The sequence below is a fragment of the Belonocnema kinseyi genome, chromosome 1, assembly GCF_010883055.1.
Source record: "Belonocnema kinseyi isolate 2016_QV_RU_SX_M_011 chromosome 1, B_treatae_v1, whole genome shotgun sequence".
NCBI classification, from domain to species: Eukaryota; Metazoa; Arthropoda; class Insecta; order Hymenoptera; family Cynipidae; genus Belonocnema; species Belonocnema kinseyi.
Window position 1 is genome coordinate 150113655 of NC_046657.1, and position 19726 is coordinate 150133380.

At 23.0% G+C, this 19726-nt stretch overlaps 1 protein-coding gene across 9 annotated transcripts in view; it reads right to left on the reverse strand.

Moving 5' to 3' along the window:
* LOC117168666 (protein polybromo-1) overlaps positions 1-19726 on the reverse strand; it is a 149023-nt gene that overhangs the window by 123934 nt on the left and 5363 nt on the right. For all 9 annotated transcript variants that reach the window (XM_033354525.1, XM_033355018.1, XM_033354862.1 and 6 more), the window contains exons 2-5: positions 15252-15366; positions 14905-15150; positions 7638-7754; positions 2758-2937 (exon numbers count right to left, since the gene is read on the reverse strand). In XM_033354525.1, coding sequence (XP_033210416.1) covers positions 2758-2937; positions 7638-7754; positions 14905-15150; positions 15252-15356 — 648 coding nt within the window. In that variant the 5' untranslated portion in view covers positions 15357-15366. The remainder of the gene's footprint in view (positions 1-2757; positions 2938-7637; positions 7755-14904; positions 15151-15251; positions 15367-19726) is intronic.

Below are 19726 nucleotides of genomic sequence, written 5' to 3' on the forward strand. Positions count from 1 at the left end.
TAAAATCAAATTTAAAATCCTATTTAACGTCCAATAATCAAATTAATGTTCAGAATTTCTGAAAATAGAACCAAGAATCCAACGACCAAATTTGGACAACCACCATAAAATGTTCCTATTGAAATTTGAAAAAAGATAACAATTTTTTCATAAAAAAAAGAACAAATTTTCTTTTTTTTTTGGAAAAAAAATAAAAAAGTGAAAGAAAAATGAGAAGGCAATTAATCAAATCCTCTTGTTTCTCTTTTTTATTTCTTTCGTCTTTTTTATTTTTAAGGGATAAAATCAATTAAATACATAAAAAAAATACTAAAAATATTCAAGCAGGCAGTCTGAAATTTAAACAAATATACAAACGATTTTGGAGAATTTAATTAGAAAAAGTAAATTATGCATGATTATGCAAATTAAGCATGATTGAAATGGAATCATTTAGAATTCAGAGGCTTTGTAATTGTATTCTTTATAATTAAAATCGTTCAAAATTAAATAAGTAAAAACTTTTAAATTTGAAGAATTCGAATTAAAAGCTATTAAAATTTAACAATTTAAAAATTAAACAATTTAAAAAAATGTTTAAATTATAATATCAAAACTTTTTTGTACTCAAACTCTTTAAAATTTCAATTATTTGAGATTAAGTTTAAATCCCTTAAAAATTAATCACTTTTAAATTGCTAATAATTCTTTCCGAAATTTAACCAATTCAAGTTTAATTGAAAATTAAAACCTATGAAAGAAAAAAATTGAAAATTTAGCGTTCGTCATGAAAATTCAGAACTCTGAAATTTTAGCCACTTAAAATTACTGAAATTATTTATTTACGGATGTATAAATTTCAGATAGTTTAATTTTCATTGAGTATTTTTTAAATTGTAAACTCAATTTTTAATTTAAAAGTTTCAAATCTTGCTTTAGAATTATTATTTATTCTACAAGTTTTCGAATAAATTATTTTTCAATTTGAAATGATTTATTTGTTTAAATCTGCAACTAAAAATCGGACAATTTTAATATTTTACATTGAAAATTAAACATTTAAATAAAGAATACAGAACAGTATTTCCATGATCTGATTTTATTTTTCAAAATTGTACAATTTTATGATTTTCAATTCGAAATTGCTTCATCCAAAATTATCTAATTCAAAACCTCCAAAAATGCATCTAAAAATTAATTCAAGAAAAAATGTTAGTTTTAAGGTCTCAAAAATTAAACTGTTTTAGAATTGCAAATTCAAAACATAATTGTCAATTTAAATTATAGATATTTTAAAGACAATAAATATATTATTAATAAGTATCAAATCATGTAGTATTATATTTTTAATTTATAATTCATCTTAATTAAAATTAACACATAAATTGGCAAAAAAAATTCAAACCATTCCAATTATTATCTGGATAAAAATTTTATAATTTGGTTGTAAACTTAATAATTTTCTTCAAAATATGAATTATTCTTTTGAAAATTAAATAGTTTTGTTTAAAAGTCATCCCGTTCGGTAGAAAATTCAACTTTATTGTAGAAAATTCATCTTTTTGACTAGAAAATTCCAGAATTTGGTGGACACTTTTTCTCTTTCTTGACTAAAAAATCTTTTTTGATTAATATTTCAATTATTTTGTTGAAAAATTTGTCTTTTTAGTTCGAAAATTTATCTTTTTAATTATGACTTTCATTTTCCTTCCGCAAAATTGCATCAACTTTTATATTTTTAGATGAGAATTTACCTTTTTTGGTTAACATAATATTTCAAATTTCTAACAAATTGTTGAATTTTAAAATCAAAAAGACTAATTTTCTACAAATTTTTTTTTTAAATTACAAATTTAAAACAGTTGAATTAAAAAAAAAAACGAATCTTCACCGAAACAGTTGGATTTACAACCAAAAAAGATCAAATTTCTACCAAAAGAGATGTATTTGCAACCGAATAAGATTTTTCATTAAAAAAAGAAAAAATATTTTAACCAAATTGTTGAATTTTCAATAAAACAGTTAATTTTTAACCTAATACATTAATTTTAAACCAAATTATAGAATTCTTCAGCAAAAAAAAAAACTGTTTACTGAAAAACAGTTTCAGTTTTAACTATAAAATATAAGTTTTAGACAGAAAGTTAATTTACATCCAGACAGTGGAATTTTCAAGTACAATGACGAATTTTGTAAAAAGTAGTACAAATTTTAACCTAGTAGTGGAATTTTTAACAGAAAAAAAAGTGAATTCTTATCAAAAAATCTAATATTAATTCATTTTCAACCAACCAGTTGCATTTGTGCTCAAGAAAGATAAACTTTATAATTAAAAAGATAAATTTTTGAACGAAAAAGGTGAATTTTCAACAAAATAGTTGAAATATTAGTCAAAAAATATTTTGCAGTCAACAAAATTTTCAACCAAATAATAAAATTTTAACCGATAAATAATTGAAATTGTGTAAACACTTTTTTAAAATTATGTATAAATTTTAATTCAGAAGAATTATAAATCAAACAGTTAAATTTGCAGGCAAATCGATCATTTTAATCTTATTAATACTTATATCTATAATATTACATTTAATTGCATACTAATCTTATAAAAATTATGTTTAATGTTAATTAATTTAATTTGATAAGATCTTGTTATTTGTTTAAGAAAACTAGTTAACATGTTGATTTGAATTTAATTAAAAAAAGACACTTTGAAAATTACATACTTTCTAGTTTTCCAAGCCCCCCCCCCCCCCCCGGATAAAAAATTCTCCGTACCTTTTTTGAGGGTTTCAGCTGAAACATGCTGTGGAGAGGACGATTGTTATCCGCAGGATCTGTGGCCGTCATAACTGCAGCGAAAAGATCTTCATAAGCCTGTGCAGATTCTTCATCTGGATTTGTAGAACTCTCGGATGTGTCCTCGGCATCTTCTTGTTTTATAGTTGTCTTCTTTGTCTGTAAGGGAAAAATTATAAAAATTTCCAGAGGGTGGCGATTCGGCGGACAATTTCAAATTCCCGGTCATTTCCCGGGATTTTTTCCCGGTTCGCAAACATTTTTCACGGTCAATGAAATTTAAAAAATGGAACACTAAAGCTAAACAATTTTCCACTCGAGGTAACAAAAACTGAGCTGCAAATGAAAGCACTCAAAGTGGAACTATTCAATTTTGAACTTTTAAAATTGAAAATTTTGTAATTAAAAAAATTTGTTTTAAAATGCTCAATAATTTACACATATAAAAATAAAGGTACTAACATTTTTCAATATAAAAGTACTAAAATTTTTCAATATAGAAAAATACAAATCTACGTTATTTGTTATTTATAGTAAAAAATACGAACTTTTAACAAAACAGTTTAATCCTTGGCCGAAAAGTTGAATTTTCATCCAGAAAAAAAAACAATTTTCAATCAAAAATAGAATAATTACATTCCTAATTAAAAAAAAAATAATAAATCTGAACTAAAAAAAATGAATTTTTAACAAAACAGTTAACTTTTCGATTAGAATTATGAATCTTTAACAACAAAAAGTAATTTTTTTACAAACTTCAGTTTTTATTTAGTGTAAATAATGCGTAATCATTTTATGTTGACGAGGGCCCTAAGGCCCTGTACTAAATTACATTCAAATGTAACTGAGAACAGGGTTTTAAAGCCCTCGCCAATTAGAGTTTTCAAGTTGAAAATTAAAATATTTGGTTTAAAATTCCTATAATTGATTGAAAATTCGAATTTGAGACAGAATATTTAAGCTTTTTGCTGACTGATTCCTCTTTTTTCGCTGAAAATTTCTTTAAAATTTGAAATATTTGGTTAAAAATTCATGCACTTTGTAAAAAATTAGTCTATTTTGGTAGAAAATTCATCTTATCAGTTGAAAATTGATCTTTTTTGATAAAAATGAATTTTTTCTTATTCAGAAATAATGTTTTTAAGTTAAAATGCAACTGTTCCATTCTTTTTCGACAATTTAGTTTCTTACTGAAAATTTAATTCCTCCATTTTGGGTCCAAAGTTTATTTTTTTGGGCGAAAAATTAATTATTTGTTGAAAATCAGTCTTTTATTGGCAGAAGAGTACTCTCATGAGTTGAAACTTCATATTTTCGGTTAAAAAATAATTTAAGTGGTTGAAAATTACATTTTTTTAGTTGAAATTTCATTTTAACTATTCGATTTTTAATAGACTCTTTACCTTTCTTTATAAAAATGTAATCTTTTTCGTTAAAAAATGTTATGTTTTGTAAAAACTTCCATTTTTTTAAAGAATTCATTTCTTTGGTTTGTAAAAAAAATTTTTAGTTTGAAAATAAGTTGTTTTTTTAAATTGAAAATTCATCTTTCGGGTTGAAAATTCCACTATTTGATCAAAAATTCATATTTTTGGTTGAAGATTCATCACTGTGATTAAAAATTAATTTCTTTAGCTGAAAATTCGTTTCCTTTCAGTTGAAATTATATATTTTTAGTTGAAAATTAATTAGTTTGTCTAAAAATTGTTTTTTGTTGTTTAAAATTTACTTTTCTAAATGAAAATTTAACTATTCTAGTTTTTATTGTTTAACATTTACTTTTCTAACTGAAAATTTTACTCTTCTAGATTCGGTTGTTAAATATATGTCTTTTAGTAGGAAATTTATATATTTTATTGAAAAAACTTCTTAAAAAATACTTACATTGTCAGAAAGATAAATTTTCAACTAAAATTGTAAATTTTTATCTCGCATAGTTGAATTTTGACCAAAAAGATGAATTTTCAACCAGGAAGATTATTTTCTGCCAAAAAAGATGAATTTTCAACTAAAAACGATCATTTTTCGTCCAAAAATGGAATAATTACATTTTTATTCCAAAAATGAATGTTTAACTAAAGAGAAGAATTGTTAACTAAAATTATGGAATATTAAACTAGAATAATAGTTCCATTTTCAGTTTAAATAAATATTAATTTTCAACCAAAAAATAAACAAATTTTCAACAAAACAGTTTTTTTTACAAAAAAATTCCTTTTCTTCCAAAGAAAAAATGAACTTTCAATCAAATACGTTATATTTCAACAAAAGAAATGAATTTTCAATTAAAATGAGGAATCTTCACCCAAAAAAAAAAATAATATTTTTGAACAAAAGAGTTTAACTTTCAATCAAGTGATTTTATTTTAAAACTTAAAAGATGAATTTTCAACTAAAATTATAAATATTTACCTGGATTGCTTTAATTTTAAACCGAAAAGAAGAATTTCAAACAAGAAGATTAGTTTTTAATTTAAAAATAAATTTTCTACCGAATAATAAAATTCTTTAACAAAATACATGAATGTTTAACGAAACAGTTGAAATTTTAATTGAAGAAGCCAAATATTCACATAAAATCTTTCAAAAATTTCGAAAAATCTATTTTAAACAAAATATGTACATTTTCAACGAAATAGATTAATTTTCAATTAAAAAAGATCAATTTTTCAACCGAATTGTTAAATTTTGAAGGAGAAAAGATCAATTTTCAACCAAAAATGGACATTAAAATTTTCAGTAGAAGGACTTAATTTTCAACCAAACGGGGAATTTTTGAAATAAAATAATGAATGTTCATATTAAATAGTTAAATTTTATATAAAAAAAAATTAATTTTCAAACATAAAGATTATTTTTCTACAAAATGCGAATTTTTCACATCTCAGATACATTTTTGAACAAATAGTTTAATTTATAAATAAAAAATATCAATTTCCAACCAAATAGTTGAATTTTCATCCGCAAAAAAACATTTTCAACCAAAAATACAAAGGGACAATTTTCTGTTGTAAATCGAATCCATAACAATAACAAAAAACGGATTTTTAGCAAAATAGTAGTGAAAAAACAAAAACAATTAAATTAATTTTCAACCAAAAATGAAGTCGTTATATTTTCAATTTCAAACATTAATTTTTACAATAAAAAGAATTTTCACCAAAATAATTAAATTTTCAACTATTAAGATAATTATTAAAACAAAAATTACTTTTTAAACAAATTGTTTAATTTTCAACAAGAATTTAATTTTTAAATAAATGATATAAGATCTCAACGAAAAATGTAACAAAGTAGTTAAATTTTCAACCAAAGCAAATACTTTCTCATCGATTTTTTAAATTTTAATACGAATTTTCAATTAAAAAAGATAAATTTTCAACCACAAATGTAATTAATTACGTTTTCAACTAAAAAAATGAAGTTTTGATAAAAAAAACAACGAATTTTCCACAAAGGATTTTAAGAAAATATATTAATTTTCAACTGAATATTCGAAATTTCAACTAAAGAAGAATAATATACAATCGAACATTGAAAAGTTAAATTTGCAATTAAAGAAAATAGGTTTTAAAAAAAGAAGGTTGAAACCAAAAAAATGAATTTTTAACCAAAAAAATTAGTTATTAGAAAGGGAAACATAAATTTTCAAATAAAAAAGATAAATTTACAATAAAAAATTAAATAGTTGAGTTTTCATTTTAAAAATTACATTTTCAAAGAAAAAGAGTTCCATTTTTGACCAAAAGGATGAATTTTTAAACAATAAAATTATTTTCGAACCATGAAAATCATACATTTTCAACTAAAAAATATAAATTTACAGTAAAAAATCGAATAGTTGAATTTTCAGTCAAACATTTCATTTTTAAAGAAAAAAAAAAGAATTTTCAAAAAAAAAAGATGGTGAAATTTTTCATAAATTTTTAACCAAAAACATGAATAATCAGCCAAAAAAATTCATTTTCTATTAAAAAATACAATTTTTTAAACAAAATACATGAATTTTCTGCCAAACAGTGAATTATTTTTGACCAAAAGAGATGAATTCCGGGCCGAAAATATGATAAAAGACTTTTAAATAAAAAATTCTTATTTTTCAACCATAGAAGGTGAATTTTCGAACAAAATAAAGGTGCATTATGTACCCAAAATACAATAATAGAGTTTTAAAATAAAAAGAATGAACTTTTAACCAAACAAGATGATTTTGTAAAAAAAATAGTTAAATTTTCAATAAAATAATTAAATTTTTCAAGCAAATAGCAGAAGTTTTCACCCTACAAAAAATCTGAAATAATAATATAAGAACACATTTTCCAAGAAAATAGTTGAATTTTCCAAACAAAATATTCAATTTCTAACCAAAAGAAATTAATTCTTTGCCAGAAATATGACAGTAGACTTTTAAATTAGAAAAGAAATTAATTTTCACCCAAAACAAAAAAAAAATCAAACAAAAAAGATGATTTCTGAACCCAAAATGAAATAACAGACTTCACAAATAAAAAGAAATAAATTTTATCCGAAAAATATGATTTTTTAAGAGAATAGCTGAATATGCAACAAAATAATTCAAGCTTTAACCAAAAGATACCGAAATAAAAAAGCCAAAAATATCGTATTACACTATTTAAAATTAAAAAAAACACACATTTTATAATTTATTTACGAAATTATTTGTATTAACTGCTTTCTTCGGCACAATAATTATTGTTATAATTATAAAAACAAGGAAAATAAAAATCATCAAATCTTTCAGACGTTTTATTTTTTTATAATTATATTGTGTTTATAATTTACGTATTATAAATATATTAAACGATAAAATATTATGTTAGACAAATTATTGGACATACCTTTAGCATAATTTTGCCTTTTGTTTCCGAGTCTTCGTATTCCTCAGAAATACGATTCTTCGTGGAGTTACAAAGCTCCCACAGTTCAGAGGCGTCTTTATATTCTGGAGATGTCCGCTGTAAGAGAATTTAAAAAATATTTAATTTTTCTTTTTCGTTCTTAGGGACGAAATACAAGGTCTTTTCCAGATTTACGCGGTGAAAAAGTCAAGTTTTTCCAAGTTTCTTTTTTTATATTAAATAATGAAATAACCGTTTGATATAGATGTAAAAAATGAGCCATTTGAATTTGTATTGACCAACCACTTTTAAAGAAATCTGAACCATAAATAAACAAATTGTTAATTTTTTGCGAAATCTTGAAATTTCTGTGAAATATTCTGGAATCTTTTTAACTTTTTGTAAAATATTTGAAATCCTTGAAAAATTGAAAACTTGAGTTTTTTTAAAACTTTCACGATATCTGCAATATTTGTAAAAGCTGTTTTTATTCTTTGTTTGTGAAATTTTTTTCGTGTTCGTTTCAAATCTTCTCGGAAGTTTTGAATGATTTTGAAATAGTTACAAATCTTTGAAATTTTCATAAATATTTCAAATCTGTTCTACTGCACCCTTTTTGAAATCTTTGGAATTCTTGTATTCTTTTAAAAACGTTATAGAATTTTCATGAAATATTTTGTATTCATTTGAAATCATTACAATAATTTTTTTATATTTTAAAATCTTAAAAATTTTATTGAAGTTTTCAAAGTTTTTCTTCATGAAATCCTTATGAAATCTTTTGAATTCATTTGAAATCATTGAAATATTATTTTAAATATTTTAAACCTCAATAGGTACACTAGTGCGAATTCGCACCCGAAGTTTTTTCATTTTATTGACATTTACTCATATATTAAATATAATATATAAATAAATATAAATATATAATGATATATAAATATATTATATATATTAAATATTTAATATTAACATGGCAAACAAACCAATTCGCACCAGTGTACCGTTTAAGTATGCCGCGTTTGAAATATTTCTAAAAATTTCTTAAATTTTGATTTGTGAAATATTTTTTATCCTCTAAAATCACTGAATTATTTGAAATATTTGTGAAATCTTGTCGAACGTTTTGAAAGCTTTTGAAATCGTTTCAAATCTTTGAAATCTTTGTTAAATCTTTTGTATTCATTTGTTGAAAACATTAAAATATTTTTTTTTTTATTTTAAAATCTTAAAAATCTATTTGCAATCCTTATAATCTTTATGAAATGATCGAAATTTTTGTGAATATAACTGATTTAAAATCGTTTTGTCAAATCGTTTTTGACAACATTTTAAATTTCTATAAGGTAAACATGTAAGTTTAAAAATAAAAAATTTTAATGAAAACTTTTTAAATACAAAAATTGTGAAGTACGCATTCTAAACTGAATCATAGCACAATTGGAAAAGATAACAATTCAACTAATTATTTTATAAACTGTTGGAAAAAACGCGAATTTTAACTACAAAATATCAACCTTAAAAAATGGGAAAGTTCTATTATCTGTTAAAAAATGAATTCTTAACAAACAAGAAAAAGTATTTTCCACTAAACAGTTAAATTTTTAACCAGACATAAGCTTTCAATAAAAAAAAATTTCACAATGTAGTTTAACTTGGCCCAAATTGTTGAATTTTTAATTAAAAAAGATGAATTTATAACAAGATCATTAAACTTTTAACCACCGAGATACATTTTCAACTTAAAATATAAATATTTAAGAAAAAAATTAATTTCTTCATAAAGCGATTCAACCAAATGTTTTAAACAAATTAGTTGAATTATTAAGCAAAGAAGAACGATTTTTAACCAAACAGCTGCATTTTCATACAAAAAATAAAATTTTTTCTATAACAGATGAAGTTTTACATCAAAAAGATAAATTTTCAAAAAAAAAAATAGTCGAATTTTCTGTTGAAAAAGATTTTAGTCGAGTTTTCACAATCAACCGATGAATTTTTTTAACAATAAATAATTTGCTATCAAAAAAATTGAATTTTCAATCCAAAAAGACGAATTTTTAACCGAAAAGCATGACTTTTTAACAAAATTGTGGAATTCTCTAACAAATAGTTGCATTTTTATCAAAAAATATGAAATTTGTCTTAAAGCTGAAGAGTTTTTTATTACAAAAAAAGTTGAGTTTTCATTGAAAAATGTAACAAAAAAATCACTTTCTACGAAAAAAATTGAATTCTCAATCCAAAAAGACGAATTTTATCAACAAAAAAGGATTTGTACTAAAACAGATGAATTTGTAATAAAAAAAAAAAAAAAACACATTCTTTTTATAAGTGGAACTTTCATCCAGAAAATATTTTAGCTCATTTTTCAAAAAATTTAATTTCTGCTAAAGCAGGTCAACTTTAAAATAAAAAAGACAAACTTTCAAAAACGGAGTTGAATTTTCAACCGAAAAATTAACGAAAAAATGCGATTTTCTATTAATTAAAATAAATTCTGGAATTCTCAGAGAATTTATTTCTCATTCTCGTTACCGTTCCACCGCTGCCACATGAAATTGTATATTTGGTATGCTTAAAATTTTGGCAGAAAATTTATATTTTTCATCTCTCATATTCATAAAATGAATAAATTTCATATTATATCTCAGACATATAAATTTATATGTAAAAATTATATATTAAAATTATGTATAATTATATTTTAACATTAGGCATAAAAACTTATTCATTTCATAAATATAAATATGAGTTTTCGATGAACAATCGAACATCTTATAAAAAAATACAATTTTTAGCAATATAATCGTCTAGATCAATGTTTCATTTATAAAATATTTTTTATACTCAAAACTGCTAAAAACAGTAATTTTTCAAGTATAGAAGAAAATTTTTTTCCATATCCAGTCAAAATTTCAAACATACCATTTCGACTGGCCTGAAAATGCTCTAAGAATTTGAAATAAAATTGAGTTTCATCATTCTTTTAATTTTTTTCATGACTTTTATAAACCAAAATCGGTGAAAGGAATCACGGGCGGGATGTTTAAATCTTCGAACCAAATAGCTTCAATCGCTGTCAGAAACGCAGCGTCCGAATTACAAAAAAGAATTTTCTGTGAATTTTTGATTGAATTTCATTTTGTATTATTAACAAAGTTTTAGATATTTTTTCCAAAATTTGCATTAAAAAACCTCCGAAAAAATATATTATTGAGTCATTTATTTAATAATTGTTGGCAATTTGGAAAATGTGCGATTAGGCAATCCACCAAGAAAAATTATAATTTTAAATTTTAAATTTATAATTATAACGATAAAATTATAATTATATCAAAAAGAATTTAAAAGATTTTAAAAGACTTTAAGTGATCTTAGGATTTCTCAAGAGATTTTTAAAGATTTCAAAAAATTTGAAAGGATTTAAAAAGAATGCAGACAAATTGAACGATTTTCAAGGAATTTTAAAGATTTTTTAAAGAATCCAAAAAAAATTAAGGATTTGCAAGAGATTTGATCAAATTTTAGGGCACTTTAAGTGATTTCAAATAATGTCAAGCAAGTTACTGAAAAGTTATTTAAAACGATTTTAATGAATTTGAAGAGGTTTCGATTGATGTAATTTTTTAATATTTAAAGGAATTTAAGAAAATTCAAAGGATTTTAATTAACTGTACTCAGTTTCGAAAATTTTAAATGATTTTAAAGAAATCGAAGGAATTTCAAAAAAAAAAAAAAAAATCGGAGGATCTAAAGGATTTTCAAACAAAAACTAAAGAATTTCTGATATTCAAGTGATTTTAAGGAATTACCATAGAGACTTGACGGGACTTTAAGACTTTCTTTTGAATGATTAATTTTAAAGCTATTTAAAAAGTTATTTAAACAGAATTTAATCAGTTTTAAGAGACTTCAATTTTCTTAAATTAAATGATTTAAGGATTTTCAAGAGATTTTAAGGAGTCTAAAAAAATTTAAGGATTTTAAGAGATTTGAAAGAAGTTGTAGGCAGTTCAAAAAAATTCGGATTTAACACGAATTCAAAAATAATTCAAAAAGGTTGAAGGATTTACAAATTATTTTGTAAGATTTTAAGACAGTTTTAGAGGTCTTCAAGAATTTCAAGGGAGTTTTTGAAAAGTTATTTAAAAAGATTTCAATTAATTTAAGTTAATTTCGAGAAACTTCGACAGATTTCAATTGATTGTAAAGAAGTTGAAGAGATTTCAAAAAAAAAAAAAAGAATCGTAAGAGTTTAAGGATTATCAAGAAATCTTACGGGATTTCTAAGAGTTCAAGTGATTTTAAGGAATCACTAGGGACTTGACGGGATTTTAAAGTTTAGTTTTAAAGGATTTAAAAATATTTCCATAAGTTTTAATAACTTTAAAGATTGTTAAGGAATTAATTTAAAAGTTATTTGCACAAATTTAAAGATTTTCAGGATTGTCAAGAGTTTTCAAGGAATTTAAGAATATTTTAAAGAATTTACGTGATTAAAATTAATTTGAGTCAATTTCGAGATACTTCCAAAGATTTGAAATGATTGCAAAGAATTTAAAGGCATTTAAAAAAAAGTCGGAGACTTTTAGTCAAACTCCTATGTAATCATTGCTTTTCAGTCCACCAAGTGGTATGGCCTTATATAAACAAATAAAAATAAACAAATAAAAATGACTGTCCCTAAAAATAAAATTCATAAATGGGAGAAATGTTTTTATGCAATCACGAAAAATCTCTGAAAAGAATATAAATACATTAAAATCATCTAAAAATCAGAATATATTAGTAATTGCATTGCGAAATTTGAAATAAGCTAAATTTAATTTCCTGTATCTAAAACTGAACTAGAACTTCGAGCGTGAAGCGAGCGGGCGTTCTAGTTTTATTGAAAATTGAAAGACTTTACGGAAGGCTTATATTTTGATTAAAAATGCAATTAACTTTTTGATTGAAGATTCACCTGCTTTGAGTGAGGATTTATCTTTTTTTTTTAATTAAAAATTGGTTCTTTTTTAATTCTATTCAGCGTCTTTTGTTTTAAATTAACAATATTTTCTTGCTTAAAATATCAACTACTACATTTGTCGTTGATAACTCATTTTTTTTTTTTTTGAAAATTCAAATTCGTTTCTTCCATTCAAATAGCTTGAGATTAAGTTGTTGCACAGGTGAATCTTAGCACAATTTAGAAACCGAATTTTTTCTACGCATAACTGCCCAAAAATTCGTATTTGTTTATAAAGTATTTGGTTACAAACACTATTGATAATAATGTTTATTCTTAACGTTGTAATTATTTTTGTGATTAAACATAATTCTTATATTAATATGTACATTGAATGAACCCAGTACTAGTTGTACAATATTTTGAAATTCAAAGTAATAAGGTTCCTGAATTTGAAACTGAAAACTTTTTTAAAAAAGTGAATATTATGTAAGATTTTTAAATTAGTACCGTGTAAAATTTATAAATTTCAAATTATGTGTGTGAAACTCAATTTATTTAGAATCTTTATATGGTAAAATTATTTTATTTCAAATTAAAACCATTAATAGTCATCAATTTAAATTCATAGAAAATGTTCCCACGCAAATTATTGCGGATTGACACATAAGAAATCGCAGTGAAATCACACTTTCAATGAGAGTTCTGAGACTTTTTTTGAAAGATTGTCTGTTTCTTTAAAGTTTACCTGCTTTAGTAGAAATTAAATCTTTTTTTGATACTTAACTATTTCGTAGAAAATTTACTTTTTATTTAAAATTTATATTTTGCTGTTGAAAAATGAATTGAAATATTTTCTGGATTAACGTTTCACTTATAAAGAAAATTTGTTTTTTATTACAAATTCATATGTTTTAGTACAAAATTGATATTTTTTGGATAAAAATGCAACTTTTTTGTTGAGAATTGAACTATTTTGTTGAAAAATCATCCTCTTTGGTTAAAAAAATTCGTTTTTTTGGATTATAAAGCAATTTTGTCGTAAAAACTTATTTTTTGTTACAAAAATTCAATTTTCGATGTTACTGAGTTAAGTAGAATCTGCTTCAAGATAAATTTCATATTTTTTTTATAAAAATGCAACTATTTGCTAGAGAATTCCACAATTTTCTTAAAAAGTCATCCTTTTTGGTTAAAAAATCGTCTTTTTGGATTAACCATTCAATTTTTTTGTTAAAAAATTCATAGTTTGATCGTGAAAACTCCACTAAAATCTTTTTCAACAGAAAATTCAACTCATTTTTTGAAAATTTATCTTTTCGATTTAAAACTTCATCTGTTATAGAAGAAATTTCATTTTTTGTATGAAAATGCAACTTTTTTGTTAAAAGTCGTTTAGTGAAAAATACTTCTTTTTTTTTTAGAATTCATTTTTTAACAGAAAATATAACTTTTCAGTTTTTTAAGAGTGATAATTTTTAGTTAAAAATTCGCGTTTTTTTGTAAAAAAAAATTATTTTTTAGTTTGAAATTTCCTTTTTTACGTAAGAATGCATCAGTTTGGTGTAAAATTAATTTTTTGTTGAACAGTCATATTTTTTGTTTGAAAATTGAATTTTTATAAAGAAAGTTTGTCTTCTGGTTTGAAGGTTCAATAATTTAGATAAACTTTTATTTATTTTTTGAGTAAAAAATCTTTGTTTGCTGTAAATTCGTCTTTTTGGTTTTAAAATTCTTTTCCTTTGTTGTCTTTTAAGGTTAAATATTTGACTATTATGTTAAAAATTCCAATATTTTGTTGAAAATTCCAATATTTTGTCAAAGAGTTATCTTTTACAGTAGAAAAAGCGTCTTTTTTTGATTTGAAATAAATTAATGCATATAAAAATTTTTCATTTGTAAATGAAACACTGTAATTCCTGAATATGTCTGAGCTAGAAAATAATTTATATTCAACCGCCGATATAACCTGAACAATAAAAATATTGCTAAAAATCATAAATTCTTTTAAATTCTTTTGAATTCTCCTAAATTCTGTCATATTCTCGGTTATATAACCTGAACTTAAAATTATCGAGAATTTAAGAACTCTATTTTCAAAACGTTAAAAATGGTAAAATTTTCGAAGTTTTCAATTTTGCAGTTTAAAGGTCTTCAAAACATAATAAATTTAAATTCTAAGCTTTCAAAAATAGGGTAATTTAGGGACCTCAACTAAATATAGGGTAAAATTCCAGATATTGTAGACACCCTGGAAATTAATAAATAAATAAAATATATACATGCACAAAAATAATAATAAATATTTATAAATACCATATAAAACGCCTTGGCATTGTTGACCATGAGCTGAATGTCGGAAGCCAAATCCTCCATATCCCGATACTCGTCAGTTTTCAACTTTTGCTGAACTTTCAGCAGATCTATGGGATTAGTGACGACTTCGTAATATCCAGGTTCCTGGCGACGCTTCGGCACACGAATAAAAGCATCGCACAACAAACTCCCATCCTCCTTTCTCTGATTACGAAGAACATCGTAAAGATGTTGGCACAAATCGCTCTAAAAAAAAGGGGCCAAGCCAAGATAAAAATCGAGTCGCTTGAGAAAGGGGAAAAAAAGTCACGAGTTTCGAAAAACATAAAAAAAAATCGGTAGCTTACGGGATCAAGCTTTTTCCGTCTCTTGGTAGGCTCAGGCTGAGTCTCGTCGGGATCATCCTCTGTCCCACGACTAGCTACTGACGAAGTTCTTCTACGTTTATTCATTTTTTACTTTCTGAAAAGAAAATATATAAAAAACTTGTTTTATTTGTTTCTTTTTTTATTTTACTCAATTTATACTCAATTTTTATTTAACTTAATAATGTTGACCCTCGATGATAATAATTGTTTATAATATTCACAGTAATCACAGTACCCATTGTCGTCAAAAAAGGTGAATAGGTGACAAGCTAAATAGTTAAATTTTTAACCAAAGAATTGAATTTTCAACCAAGCAGATTAATTTCCTACAAAAAAGTCTACTTTTTCTAAAAAAAAAATTGATGAATTTTCAAGAAAAAAAAACAACAAATTTCCAGTCCAAAAGATTATTTTTCTACGAAAAAAGATTAATTTTAAACGAAAGAAATGAAAAAAGCATTTTCAATTAAAAAATAGAAATTTTTAATCGAAAATTGAACAGTTATATTTAAATTTTAAAAAATTAATTTTCGAACATAAAAAAACAATTTTCAATCAAAAAGTTCAAGTTTCAATGAAAGGAATTAATTTTCAAGAAAATACACACATTTTCAAGTAGAAAAATACGAATTTTTAACAAAAAAAGTAATAGTTAAATTTTTAGTTCAAGCATTAGTTTTGTACCAATTGAAAATGAATTTTCAACAAAATACATGTATTTTCAATTAAAAAAAAACAGTAATAAAAACGAATTTTCTACAAAAAAGTTTAATTTTGTACCAAATAGTTGAATTTTATACCAAATTTGTTAATTTTCAATAAAATAGTCTAATCCTCAACAAAAATAGATCAATCTTCAACTAAGAAGTTGCATTTTCAACCAAAAATTCAAAAAGAGATGAAGTTTCTACCAAAAAATAAATTTGAATTTGCAGTTTAAAAAAATATATTTTCACCAAAAAGAATTGTTAATTTTATTTTTTAACCAAAAAACGAACTTACAACTAAAATTATGAATCTTTAACGAAAAAAAAATGAAATTTTAAAAAATTTGTTCAACTTTCAACCAAGTAGTGGAATTTTTAATAACTAATTTTTTTGGTTCAAAATGCTACTTTTTGGTTACAAATTCTACTATTTAGTTAGAGATTTAATTATATTGTTGAAAATTAAAGTCTTTTGTTAAAAAGTAATCGTTTTTGGTCGAATATTTATATTGTTTGGTTGAAAATTACTTCTTTTTATTTAAAAAGTCCATTATTGTATTTTTGTTTAAAAAATAATCTCTCTGAATTAAAAAAACATACTTTTTGTGAAAATTCAACGATTGTTTTGAAAAAATTCATCGTTTTTGGTCAAAAATTTATATTTTGGTAGAAAAATGCATATTTTTTAAATTGAAAATTTATCTTTTTTAATTGAAAATTAATTCCTTTTATTCCAAAAGACTCTTATTGCATTTTTGTTTAAGAATTGATCTCCTTGAATTAAAAAACATACTTTTTGAGAAAATTCAACGATTGTTTTGTAAAATTCATCGTTTTTGGTCGAAAATTTATATTTTCGTAAAAAAAATGCATATTTTTTTTATTGAAAATTAATTCCTTTTATTCCAAAAGTCTATTATTACATTTTTGTTTAAGAATTAATCTCCTTGAATTAAAAAACATACTTTTTGTGAAAATTCAACGATTTTTTTAAAAAATTCATCGTTTTTGGTCGAAAATTTATATTTTTGTAAAAAAATGCATATTTTTTTTATTGAAAATTTATCTTTTTTAATTGAAAATTAATTCCTTTTATTTTAAAAGTCTATTATTGCATTTTTGTTTAAGAAATAATCTCTTTGAATTAAAAAACATACTTTTTGTGAAAATTCAACGATTGTTTTGAAAAATTCATCGTTTTTGGTCAAAAATTTATATTTTTGTAAAAAAATGCATATTTTTTTTATTGAAAATTTATCTTTTTTGATTGAAAATTAATTTCCTTTATTTTAAAAGTCTATTATTGTATTTTTGTTTAAGAAATAATCTCTTTGAATTAAAAAACATACTTTTTGTGAAAATTCAACGATTGTTTTGAAAAAGTCATCGTTTTTGGTCAAAAATTAATACTTTTTTAGAAAATTAGTATTTTGGTTGAAAATTTTTCTTTTGGTGGAAAAATATTTTTTTTATTATTTGTTACAAATTTAACTTTTATGCTAGAGAGTTAATCATTTTTATTGAAGTCTAATATTATATTTTTCGTGTTTAGTTAAAAACTCCATAAATTAGTTGAAAGTTTAATTATTTTATTGAAAATTCCACTAGTTTCTTAAAAAGTCACCTTTTTTTGTTTAAAATGAATCTCTTGGTTCCAAAAATCTAGTATTTGGTTCAAAATTTATCATTTTTGAGTGAAAGTTAGTTCTTCTGATCAAAAACAAAACACAATTCATCCTTTTTGGATTGAAATTTTTCTTTTACTTGAAAAATCGTCTTTTTGGGTGGCAAATTCAACTATTAGCTAAAAAAAAAATCACCTTTTGGCCAAAACTTCATCTCTTGGTTAGAAATTTTGCTATTTGTTTGAAAATTCAACTATTTCCTTAAAAAGTAATGTTTTTTTAATCAAAATTTCAACTGATTGATTGAAAGCTTGTATTTTTTTATAGAAAATCCATTCTTTTGGTGTAAAAATCCTCATTTGTTAGAAAAGTCATATTTTTAGCAGAAAATGCGCCTTCCTTGCTTCAAAATTAAACTGGCTTGTAAAATTGTGTAATCAAAACTTTATTTGGTCTGCAATTTGTAATTTTGAATAAAATGTTACTTTTTCAATTGAAAAAAGGTGACAAAAGATGAGAAACCCCAAAATAGGAGAAAAAGGTGTTAAAATTGAAAATAGGTGACAAAAGGTGAATAGGTGACACTTTGTGATGACTGTAGTCAGGATGGACTGCATTTTTTATTTATTCCGGGTGGCCATTTTAATACAAGAAAAAAATTCCAGGCCATTTCCCGTTTTTTTGCCGGTTCCCAGACATTTTTGACGGTCAATTAAATTTAAAAAATCAAACTCTATTGTAAACATTTTTGAATTTAATTCAATAAACAACAAATTAAATTCACACGTATGAAATAGAAGGCACTAGCATTTTTCAATTGAAATTTTTTTAATGAAATGCAGATAAACTGCAAAATTGAGAACTTTGATCAATTATAAAGTTCAAAGATTCAGATTAAATTCCAAAAATATAAATCCAGGTCATCATTTTAAATACTCTAAATTAAAGAATCAAGCAATGAACTTTAAAAATTTTCAAAATTATTTTTTTTTTTTAGTAATTTTAAGCTGGGCAAATTAAAAAATTAAACGTAATTTTTTTTTTAAATTAACAAGTTTTTAAATTAGAAGTTGAATTATTTTCATTTTAAATAGTTTGAGCATCCTTCAAAAACTTAAAAAATTTATTTCAAAACATTGAGAAATCTAGGAGTGGTTTTATATTTTTCCAAATTTAAAATCATTGTTGAAATTTTTTCGAGACGTTTAAATATATTTTAAAATTGATTGAATTTTTCCTAAAACTTTTAGAACATCCTGAAAATTTAAAACAATCCTTAAAATTTGAAGTTTGTGATCCGAAAAAATTGGGCTATTCGTACCAAAATTTTGATGCAAATGCCCACAGCAGAATTTAAAACAAAATGCAGATTTTTGCAGATTTCAACCAAAAAATGTAGACATTCTTTAAGAATTGTGAAAGGCTTAAATAGAATAAAAACATTTTCTTAACATTCCAAGGAAAATTGAAAATGATTTTTTATTTTGAACAATTATTGTAACAGAAAATTTAAAACGATTTTAAGAGATTTCCAAAATGATCAAAACATTTCAAGACATTTCAATTTTTTAATTAATTTTGAATCTTTTCAAAACTATGAAACATTTATTGAAATTACTCAAATTTTGTTAACAAATAATAAGCGTTCAATTTCTATTTATACGTCAAAATTTAACAATTTCACTTACAAATTAAACATTTTTTAAAGATAACGATTTTAAATTGTAACGTTAAAAGTTGAAAAGCTCTTCGAAATTTTACATATTCAAAGCCTTCTATGTAAAACAATTCAGTTTCAAATTGTTTACTTTTACATATATTTGTGTATAATTTACTCGTCTTAAATAAACAGCGAAATTTTTCATGGCTAAGAAAACTAATAAAAATAATATATTAACAAATTTACTTATTCAATGTAATATAAAAAATATATATAAAGAACTAAAACTTTGAATTAAAAATATTTTATTTATGAATCATTAAAATTGTTTTTTAAAAATAAAATTATCGGAATAAATGATATATTCATATCAATTCGCACTAAGCCTTTCGAATTCAAACAGTTACAATCTGGAACTTCTCTAATTTTGAACGAATTTATATATGTAAAATATATGGGTAA